We start from the raw sequence: 11,727 nt of genomic DNA on the forward strand, positions 1-11,727 counted from the left end.
CTCCACCCAATCGCTCCCCCTGCTACCACCAAAATTCTCCTCCGTTGCATCAATCTATGAATAGGATTTTGAGTTTGTGTGTGTCTGTCTGTGCTGCTTTCAGCAATTTTAAGCAATTTTACACCCACATTCTTTGAAATGGGGAAGAAGACATACCAGTGAAAATGTCAGCAGACCAATATACACTAAACCAAGGGTGCAAGTGTCCAAAACATGCCACTGGCAAACTCCAAGAGTTCATAATCCCACATTCACAAGATGACACACACATCAAAATCCACTGCCCTGATCAAAGGCATTCCCCACTCAGCATTCTTCCTTCAGCCCTTCTCTCCTGAATCAACAAGAGAAGAGAGCCTCTGAAGAGCAAAGACATTACTTCTGGGCAAGACATCATCTGAAAGAATCCAACAGCCTATGGCCAATTATAATCAGCTACTGAAGCAACTAGAGAAAAACCCTAAATCCTTATGAGTATTTCTTTCCATGCTCATATTCCAGGCCACACTAATCACAACAGTGCAATGCTGGAGCCACCAGAAAGCAAAGGCTGCCATCCAGCAAGCCAGCGAGCAGGGCATGACCAGGAACATTGGAAATAGCAAGCCATTCATCATTGACGGATGGCGAAACTCTTCCCCAGCAATTTAGGAATTCTGTGTCCACTGTTTTTGTCACGCAGCAACCAATGCCCATCAGTCTTGCCTGAAAAAGCTAATCGTGGTGCAAAGTTTGTCCTACCATCACCCCATTTCTGAATTCATTCTTTCAAAGTGAGAAGGAAGACGATGACTTTTGGTCAATAACTCCGACAAAGCCATTATCCTAGGGGTATTAAATGGGGAGATAAGAACTTCAGGGCTTTGCACAAATCATATTAGTTCAATTCTCAAATCCGGGTAATGCTTCTTTTCAAAGTATTAATTTCATTTATTCTATTTGCTCTCCCTCTGTCCTGATAACACAGGCGCACATGGCCCCTAAATGAGATCCTCCTATTTTATAAGTTATAATCCTCCCTTTCTAGGGTAGTAATGAGATGTCTTCGCTTAATCGCGTTTATTCCCCCCCCCCCCAGCTTCTGCTTTTCTCCATCCCCATTCCACATTGATTTGTCTCAAAGGTTTCGGCAAAAACCATCAGGCAGGGAGTCACTTGCTCCAAGAGGCTCATGATGCATATGCTGCACAGCTTTAGGAGATTACAAAAGCAGAAAGGAGAAAAAAGAGCAGCTTTGCTTGCGATGTTTCTTTTGTTGGTAAGAAGGAGAAAAAAAGAAAGCCAGAAGAACTGAGAAGTTGAGAGAAGAGGTTTTGATTCATTGGAAATGAAAAAGGAAAGACTCCTGGTACAGGGGAAAGGTGAGGCTATTCACAACACAGTGAAGCAATTAAATAACTTGACTATGACAATTTTGGAAGTTCCTCATGCTAGAAATAAAAAAAAGATTTAAAGATCGCTGTATTAATTCTTGGATATTTCACATGAGACTTAAGGCGTGCTACAAGCATTAGTTAAACACCCTAGGCCCTGCTGTGAAGTACTGTACATATAATCCCTGTTGTCTTTTAAGTGCTCACAGCATTAAATTATTCAGAGTCCAGTCAGCACCATGACCCTGCAGTGCTGTACAAACAAACAAAATATTTTATCTCTAATACAAATTGGTGAGGGTTCTTCTGCAGCATCTTAGCAGACTACTTCCATTCAAGCCAGTCCCACATGGTTAATCAAAAGCCATATTCAAAGACAGAAGTGAATGCTGCAGTGTTTCTACCTGCAGAGCTATTTTGCTTCTTAAACTAAAACTTTAGGGAGTTTTACTCAAAACCTAAGGTACCTAGAAGCTAAGTAGCTTGTTCAAAGTCATAAAAAAAAAAGATCAAGACAAAAATGTAGAACAAGACCCAGGTACTTAATTCTAAATCCCTCTTGTAACCAGTGTACCACTTCAAGAAAAAATGGAAAAAAAAATAACAAAACAAAATGACCAAAAAACCTCCACAAAAACCCAACAATAAATTAATCTGCACCCTACCCCATAAATGATGAAGTAACTGGCCCCAGAAGCTGACAGCAATTTCTTTATCAAAGGTTATCTGTAGTCCATGCTCTCTTCAGGAATGTGCACTATATAATAAGACTGAAGAAATGCTTCAGAACAATACTGCCAATAATAAAAGTCAGTTAATGAAAATCATAAAGAACAGATTAAATGACAAGAGACGTTCAGCACAGTCAAAATTAAATGAAATCATTTCAAAATACAGCTATCATATTTGGATTTATGGTCTACAAGTGGTAAGGTTAAAGGAGAATATTGTAGCACTACTGAAGACAACTCTATAAGAGAAGGCTACTAATCAACAACATATTGATATGTTAAAGGCACGGGGCACCTCAAGATCTTACTGCAAATATTAAAAAAAATAATAAATAAAGCAAACCTTTCTAATTATATGTGGCATGATTTTCAATTTTTACTAGATTCAAGTACTGCTAGAAGCAAATTATTTGTCTGCTATTTCTTTCATGGGAGTTGTGCCACTTTTCTCTGGCTTCCCTAAGAGGTCACAACAATAACAAAAACCCTGGAATTTGTTTGCTTATAAATTTAAGCAGATAATTTCCTGTGCCATCTGCACCTGGACTACCACTAGGTACCTAGAGTTCCACTACCATCTTCTACCTGAAAGAGAAGACTGACACAGAATGAGATGAAAGAGCAACTCACACCCGTTATTTGCCTCATATGCTAGGACTAAAAAGCAGAAAAGTGAGCAAGAAACATCCAAGCCCGCTTCCAAATAAAGGAAGAAAACAATACTGGAAGACAAAGGACAGATATTATTTGAGTAGGATTAAGACAATACAATAAGGTAACCATGACTAAAAGGAAACTGTAGCTGAGATAAAGTCTGATAGGGATCCCAATAATTTAGAAGGCTGGCAGAAACAGTTTCTGCTTAGGAAGACATCTAGAAGCCGAAAGACAATAGCTTTGACCTCATCTTTGCAAGGACAGGCTAGACTATTCCATTTGTAAGGATCTTAAATTTATGACTGATCAAGAGATTGTTAAAGACCAATGAAATTTAACAGTTTCTCATTCTTGCATCACGTTCTGGGCTAACGCTCTGTGGTCACTATTTATCTTTTATGGGTTACACAAGGAAAGCTTGATCAGATTTTTGCAGAGCATCGAGTATGCAATATCTGGGTGTGCAATACTGCACAATAAAAGCTAATTTGGATAACAGCTTTTGTATGTTAGAGGTCAGGTCTCAACTCATTGTAGAGGTGCCCTCCTTACACTTCACACTACCTGGCTCTACTAGTCACATTTCTCCAGGATTACTCCGCACCTCACTGTGGGAGGGCCAGGCTCTACTTATGAGCCAGGCCACATCGTTAGATTGGACAATAAATCCACTAGCTTCTTCCCTCCCCTAGCTCCTTTACAGAAGTCCATTAATTGCATTCATAAAGAGAATATTCTTTTTCTAGTGGAAAGAGAGTTAATACTGTGTCTGCTGACCCAGCTGTTCTATGCAGAGTAACAGCAGTCACCTGCCTCAGACATCATTATCCTACAGCTCAGCAATCAGGCAGCTTCCCGTGGTTAGGGTGCAATTTGCCAAGAGGAAATTTCCTAGGACACAGCAGCCGTTCACAAGCTATATCCAGGAGAGCAATCTCAGAGACCTACCAACCCAACCGCATGCAAATGTTATCATGGAGTCAAAAAGCACAAATGGGTCAAAAAACACAAACAGACAAATTAACGTAAGACAATTTAATTAAGGACTGTTAACCACCAAGGTGAAAATTCCTCTTGTTGAAGAAGCTATAAGCCCTAGAATGGCAGAAGTTGAGGGTACGCAGGTGGGAAATAATGCTATACACCTGCCCTGTTCTCATGCTCTCCGTACACAGCTGCTACGGATCACTGTCAGAGATGGGCTATAGCTAGAAGGACTTTCTGTCTGAACCACTATGGCCATTCTTATTTACATTTTATTTATTCAGCCCCCTAAAATACCTTCATATTATAACCTCAGAATGGTTCACAGCCAAGTCACGTGCCTGGGTAAGCCATGCCTATTAGCATTCAACATACAGAAAAAACATGCTCATAGAAAGGTTCTTCAGCTAAATCAAGTGCATGCAACAGATCACTAGGATGAAAGAAACACAATAAAGACCATTACTCAAGTCTGTCCTCTTCCTAAACCGTCCTTTCCATGTGTACTGGGGCAAGGAGGATTACTCTTAGTCTAGTTCTCTCAATAAACAGTTTCAACATCACAGTCTCAATGAACAAACAATTTGAGCTCACCGTGGCAAGCATAGTCCCACCTCGCTGTCACACCCTGACACTTGACACCACCCGAGGTCAGGAAAAAGTGGCAGTTCAAGTAAGACTCTGCATTGTTTACAGGTAGTACACCATTGCCATAGCAATGCTAGTATTTAAAATAAAACTATATAAAATAGTATCATGTGAATATTAAGCACCAATGACAACCCCAATCTGCTGTAGGGATAAAAGCCTTTTGCTCTACTCAGTCTCATCTCACTGTATTTCCACCCTCATCACTGCTCTTCCCAGCACCGGTATGACAATAACCCAATGGGTTATCTCAGCAGCAACAAGGTGCCTGACTAATAGTAAAGGCTGCAGCAAGAAGTCCCCAAAAATAAGTCTGCTTACTGGGCAAGAACAGATTGGTTTGGGAGTCAGTGATGCGTACAAAATGGGTTTATGCTTCCTGGTCCCTAGAAATCAATCTTAAGCCTTCTTCAAAACGTTACAATACTTGACAGTTTTATAACAGTTCTTCTGTTACCAGCATCATAAAAGACTCAAACAACAGAACTCATCGTTGCTTTTTATTAATTTGGGTGTTTGCACAATTACACTCTAGAAAAACGGAGCTAAGTTTCAGGATAGATCAGCTCAGCAGAATCTCATCCTGGATATATCAAAACATTCATTTCATACACCTGATAGTTTAAAAGAGGGCTCTCTAGCTCAGACAACGACCCCATATACACACACCACACTGACCTGCCACAGGTAAAGGTGTCCCCAGCACAGTCATTGCTTACTCCTTTCCCTGCAAGCTTGGCCTTAGTGTCACCGCATGACATGCTGCAGGCGTAGCTTGCCAGCTGCAGTGTTAAGCCCAATGTAAGTGATGAGCTGGGAGCTTATGAGTGCTTCAGCCTAAATCAAAGTTTCTAAGCTCACCACGCAGGTGACATTTAATGAATCCCCTCAAGCAGAGAGATGTTACCCTCTCCTGTATGGAAACATACTGGAGTCTTTTGTTACTCACCAGCTGGGCCGCTCTCTGCCTCTCTTCATTAGTGTTGTTCCTTTCCCGCTGAAGGGCAGTATTCAAGGCCTCACTGGCTGCTTCCCTTTCCCTTTTGGCCAGCCGAAGCAGCTCCTCTTGGACAAGTGCCTGTTCTCGCTCATACCTGTAAGAGCACCAAAGGCAAACAGAAAGAAGGTGATCAGCAGACTTCTCGCAACAGAGCCATGGCGTAGCATGGACTAGTCCTGCCTAGAGCCAAAACACTAATCCGTAATCTATTTGACAGAAAGTCTGCTCACAGCCCCTCCATTATCAGCAGGAATTCAAAAGTCCAACAAACTTTAAACATGACCTGCAGTTTCAGTGAGGTACAGCTCTGGCAACAACAGTAAACTTAGCACCATATAAACTTTATAGTTCAGCTATATTTAGCTCTGTTAAGTACTTAATAATTATCACCTCAAAACAGTGAGAACAGAAAGTAGTTAGATAGATAAATAGGTACTACTTTGGAAAAGATCAAGGGATGTACAATAATAAAAGGAGTTAGCCTATCTGACAATGCTGCTCTTCTGCTCTACGAGGGAAAAAAAAATATCACATAAAATGCATGCAGCAACAGAGCTGAAAGAAGCAGCCTCAACAAATCCATAGCTTAGACACTTGAATCTCAGATTGCCACAAAGGAAATTTTGTCCAATTCAAGCTTTGGAATTGCGACGTGCAAGCAGAGAGAGATTAACATGAAGTGAATTACAGAATAAATTGGGTTAGATGGGACCTTTGAAGGTTATTTATTCCAGCCTTCTGCTCAAAGCAGAACTAACTTCAGGGTTAGATCAGGTCGCTCAGAGCCTGCTCCAGTCAACCTTAGATGATCTCCAAGGGTGGAGATTCTATATCCTTTTGGTGCAACCTGTTCCAGTGCTCCACTGCTCTCAGTGACTGACTGGGGTTTCCCTCCCTACTCCTTATACCCAGTCAGAATTTCCTCGCTGCAATTTGTGTCCCTTGCCTCTTGTCCTTTCAGTGTGCACCTCTGAGAACAGTCTAGCACTGTGTCTTCCAAAAAACTACCTGGAAGTTGAAAACAACAGTTAGATCCCACCTCTGCCAAAGCAGTTCCCGAGCCTCTCTTCTCCCACGTCTCTAGATTGCCAAGATCCCTCTGAGTGGTAAAGTTGCCATCCACAGAGCAGTGACCACTCCCTAAGTTTGGCGTATTTCACAAACTTTCTCAGGGTGCATTTCAGCACAATCAGGTCTGGTTCTTGTTCCACAGTTCAGTCGCAGGCATACAAGCTGCTCCTCCCTTTCTTGTCTTCCCTGCTTACTTTTCCGCTGCATTTCTGACCCTACCCCTCCTTTCCCAGATCAGGTATTTGGGGTGCAGTTCATAGCTCAGCACTGAAAACTGCCAGCAATTTCGATTCCAGAGTTCCCCAGAAAGTGAACCAGTTTTCCACAGACTTCCTCGGTTTCATCTCTGACTTTCCTAATGACAGTGAGATTGATGCAACAGGTGTTTGTTGCAACAGGGTTGGACAGTCAGTTGTAATACTAAAAACAACCACCGCAAACAGAGACTGCTTTTCGTTGTTAACAGGAAAAGACTAATCTTTACAGCATTTTTAAGAACACACAGACATCATCAGGCCAGCAGTTTTATAACAGAAAACTACCAAGTTACACAGAACTGAAGTTCTCATTGCCCTGCAATGCCTAGAACTAGGAGACTGCTGTGGTTCTGTCAGAGAGGTGAACAGCTTTCTTGTGCAATTTTTTTTCCCCCTCACCTTACCCCCATCTTCACTGGTACTTCTATCTTAATATATTAAAATACCTCGGGATGGAAAATTCATAGCACTCTAGCACTGGCTGATAGGCACTACATCCCATCTAGGAAAAGTTGGAGGAATGGAATCAGATACATAAGATGGATCTGATTATTTTAGGCATAAATTCAATTAAACCCATTACCATGTTTGAGATTACAAAATCCCTAGGGGAAGCATCAAATACTTAGACTCCCTCATTTTTCCCAGAAAAGGCAAACGTAGCCAAGTTTATGCTCTATTGGTCTTGCAATGCACATCACACAAGTTTTCTGTAGTTACCAACTCATTACATTGGTCCTCCCTGTTTCTGCACTGTTTCACCACTCCAACTGCCCACAGCTCCCCTGACTGCTCCTTCTGGCTAAGGGACAGGCTTCCCTAAAAAAAAAAAATTGTGTTCCATGGCCCTTAACTGAAAAAGGCTTCAGAGGGGATTCTCAGGCATTAAAACATACAGTTATTGTGCTTGGACTGAAGTAAAACATACATGTGTATATACATTCCAAAAGGAGCTAAACTCTTGTCTTTTTTAAGACCTTCACCTCACCTCCTGTACAGTTCCTGTTCTGCAGCAGTAGACTTCTCACCAGAGTCGCCCGTCCTTGGTGGCTGGATTCCTAGAAAGAAGAATAGAAACCTATGACAACTATAGTACAAAACGTAGTCCTTCACTACATCACAAATTATTTGAGGAGCATGTCATATATGAGTGTTATCCCACCAAGAGAAAAACAACAATACACTTTGAAAAGTCTCAAGAAAATTTGAGTTTGATGGATGGAGTTTGAACTCATGAAACAGAGACACTGACACCATTGTCTTCAACAAGGCACACTGAACAAGGCATGCTACAGAAACTTCCAGGTAAGGATGTTAACTTCTCAAACCCTGGTTTATACTGAAGCATAAGCACGGTTTTAGACCTGTTTTCCATTTCCTTCCTCTAGTTCCATTAAGTCTTCCCCTTGACCTCCTGCTTTCCTTGTAATTACAAGGGCTCCCCCAAATGTAGATGAAATTATTTGATGGAGTTCAGGCCATCCATAAGGCTGAATCCACTTTCAGGAAAGATGTAGACTAACAGCAAACAAATCTCTAAAAGCAAAGGCCTGGCTCCCTAATTTCATGTTAGTCTGGATACCTTACACAAATCCACACTGATAACATATATCAACAAAGTGTATTTGAGAACCAAGAGAAATCAAATAGTTTTCTAACCTGTAAAGAAAGACAAGTTCAGAAACCAAGTTCTCATCATCTGCTTGGCAATCTGTGCTTAGTCAGTCTATCCTTCGTTATGAGCTTATTTCAAAAGAACAAAAAGCAGTATTTCCCCCATGCATCCACTCCCTGTGCATGGAAAGGCGACAACAACGCAGCTTGCCAGGAATGAAAGATAAAATAAAATTTTAAAAAATCTGCCTTGCTTATTGCATGTTCATCTAAAAATCCTAGAAATGTTCACAAAGTGATCCAAGTTCATTAAAGTATTTGGTATTCCAAAGATGGAGAAGGAGAGGGCCTAGAAAAACAAAGCTGTCTTACTTAAGAGCACATAGCAACAGAACTAGAACCATAGCATTCCAACTGCCAGATAGTAGCTACCACAGCTACCTTGCAGGAACATAAAGAGAACATCACAGGACCATTACATCCAAGGCTTTCAATGATGCCAATATCTACATACATGAAAAGTGTTACAGGCTGATCAAAGAGCTCCTCTCACAACAAGACAATCTTGAAAAATACAGGCATACCATATAATATCCAGTGGCAGCACTACAGAGAAGTGTGTCAAAACAGTCAGTAGACCTGAGAGGGACTGACAGTACCTGTAGGAGATTTGGGTTTCCCTTCTGCAGCTGGTGAAGATGGAGCTGTGCCACTAGATGAACGGGTTGATCTCTGGTTGTCCCTTTTACTTTGAGAAGATTCTTTCATTCGGTTCACTACATCTTCAGTGAGCTGAAACATACGTACATGGGAAAGAAATTAACCAAGTTAATTCTTAATGTGTGTATATTTCACTACATATTTGTTAGTTTCCATGCTACTGCAAAAGTATTGCCAATTATCTCATTTCAATGCCACAGTCCTTTGAATCCAAGTGGCCAACATCTGTATATTGACTTTACATTTTAAAGAAAACACACCCTATCTGTAAGTGATAAAACCTCCAATCTACTGACCCTAAAGGCTTCACTGGACGATGACAATTAATCTTCCACAAATACTAACAAAGGTAGAGAGCATGCTAAAGAAGCCAACTCCTTGAGTAGGGACATATTTAACACAAGTACAAGGAAAGTAACTAAGCAGGTTGTAAGTCCGTCCTTCGTCTTCCCCCATGCTTGCTAACCCAGCTCTGCATGGCAGAAGAACTGCATATCATACAGCAGAGAACAGCTGCACAGCCCTCCCCTTCACATAAGGCTGCAAAAGTTTTTGCAATCTCAACTTCATTCTCACTCCCTTCCTTGGGTCCAAACCCATGGAAAAGAAAGAAAAGTTAACTTGAAGTTTTCTGGCCATTCAGTCCAAGGGGGCTTCTCACAACACTGTTAAGATTGACGCCTTCCTCCTCCCAAGGTCAGAGGTTCTGTACCGACTGTTCTGGCTCCAGAACAAAACGAACTGAGGTTGTTTCCCCACCTAGGCTGGTAACAGACAGATTTTCAGCTGCACCACTGCAGCCCAACTTAACAGCATTTTTAACATATTCGTTGTATGTTGTTGTCATGTCAAATTCCTGGTTATGGGAACTGATTTTTAAAAACAAAAGTCTGTAAAAAGCCAGACTTCACTAAGGGCAGGCTCAGTGGAACTACTTTTATATACATAGCTAAAGAAAAAAAACAAAACCAAAAACAAAATAAAAAAACCCCAACAAATAATGTCCTTGGTACTAAGAATGAGAAATGATTATTTTGTTTCACAAAACAAGCAAACCAAAAAAAAAAAAAAAAGGAAGAGAAAAACTTTTACTTCAGGAAGTCAAATAGAAAGGTCTACAAAGATGACGGCTCATGCCCTATGAGATCCATAGGGCATCTTCATCTTGAGCTCCTGGAGGTCATACACAGACCAGTTACAATAAACCCACGCTTTCTCTACTCCCATCGGCATCTAGCTGATGGAACAGCTAACTAAATTGAAGCACCAGAACAAATTACTTCTATGGTAGATGTGGATGAGTCCGCAAGGGGTCCCTGTCTATATCCTGTAAAAAGAAATCAGGCAAAAATGACTTCACCTCCATCGCTTTAAAAAGAAGATTACCGCAATCTTAGTTAACTTTTGTCAAATGATTAGTCAAAATGGGACATAAACAAATAACCACAGCAAAACACACTCTGCAAGTTCATTTCAGACAAATATTAGGGGAAAACCAGATAAAAATATGAAGAAGCAACAGCAATGAAATGAAGGTAGTCATAAAAGAAACCCAACTTAAATTACCAATGGAAAAACAGGGAAATACTGATGGGGAGAAAGAATGTTCCTTAATGATACCACCACTCTCCAGGGCTTGTTTTCACAAAGTTCAAGAAGCAGCTTCCCACTGCCCCTGCTAGAAACATCCCTAATCCTCACTAATCCCCACAACCCCTTATCTCCCTGCACGTTCAGACAGCGGTGCTCCGCCAAGGCTCCTACTACCATTAATAAGGGCAGAGGTGTCTCCTCTTGGATGCCCTCAGAGCCAGGCAGCGCCCTGAGCATCAAACTGCTTGCAAAGCACAAGAGAGCGGCAAGATGGGGTCATTAAGCAGCGAGGAGGGAAAGAGGGTTGAGAGCAGAGTTCGGAAGGGGAGATGAAGGGCTGGTGTGTCACCGCTCCAGAAAAGCCATGCTCAGGCACTCAGCCCCCTTCCCCACCACATTCCAGCCATCCCATCGCCTCTCCAACCCTCTACCCCTTCAGCCTTACAGCTTTATCTCCCTTCTTCCTTGCTGGTTTGCCCCACTCACCCCCCTCCAGCCCTGCCCCGCATCCCCTGCTCCCCTCGCCCTGCCCTACCACTCCAGCAGGGCCTTCCTCAGCCCGGCTCCCTGCCCCCGGCGCCTCCATCTCCCGGCCCCGCCTCACCCTGATGCCCTGCAGCACCCGCACTTGCTCCCGCTCATCCAGCCCGAAGGAGACCTTCCTGCCGCCGTGGCTGCTCTCGCTGCCCCCCATGCCGGCGGCGCTGGGGACGCCTCTTCCCGCCGCGCCCCCCACACAACCTCACACCGGGCTGCCGCCTCTCCGCTTCCCCCGCCCGCCAACATACCCGCACCCCATTGGCGGCCGGCTGCGGGACGGCCAATAGCGCGGCGCGGTGCTAGCGGCCGGCCGCGGTGCAGGCTGGGGGCTGTAGTCCGCCGGCGGCGGCTGGGCGGCCGGCCTGACCCGGCCCTGGGGGCGGCTGCGCTCCGAGGCAGGGTACAGTCACCGCTTTATCCTGCGACAGACCCACGGCGGCACCGAAGTGTCTCCCCCCTGTAGCCCTTGGCCTCGCCGAGCTTCCTCCTCTCCTCCTGCCCGTCCTCCACACCTTCGGTTTTGAGCGCAGGATCAAACC

The 11,727-nt window shown here is 43.2% G+C and overlaps 1 protein-coding gene across 2 annotated transcripts in view; it reads right to left on the reverse strand.

Moving 5' to 3' along the window:
- Positions 1–11,420, reverse strand: part of CHCHD6 (coiled-coil-helix-coiled-coil-helix domain containing 6) — a 115,580-nt gene extending 104,160 nt beyond the window's left edge. For both annotated transcript variants that reach the window (XM_063348320.1, XM_063348319.1), the window contains exons 1-4: positions 11,253–11,420; positions 8,995–9,127; positions 7,710–7,779; positions 5,343–5,487 (exon numbers count right to left, since the gene is read on the reverse strand). In XM_063348320.1, coding sequence (XP_063204390.1) covers positions 5,343–5,487; positions 7,710–7,779; positions 8,995–9,127; positions 11,253–11,342 — 438 coding nt within the window. In that variant the 5' untranslated portion in view covers positions 11,343–11,420. The remainder of the gene's footprint in view (positions 1–5,342; positions 5,488–7,709; positions 7,780–8,994; positions 9,128–11,252) is intronic.
- Between the last annotated feature and the right edge of the window lie 307 nt (positions 11,421–11,727).

Source organism: Chroicocephalus ridibundus, chromosome 10 (genome assembly GCF_963924245.1).
Source record: "Chroicocephalus ridibundus chromosome 10, bChrRid1.1, whole genome shotgun sequence".
Taxonomy (NCBI): domain Eukaryota; kingdom Metazoa; phylum Chordata; class Aves; order Charadriiformes; family Laridae; genus Chroicocephalus; species Chroicocephalus ridibundus.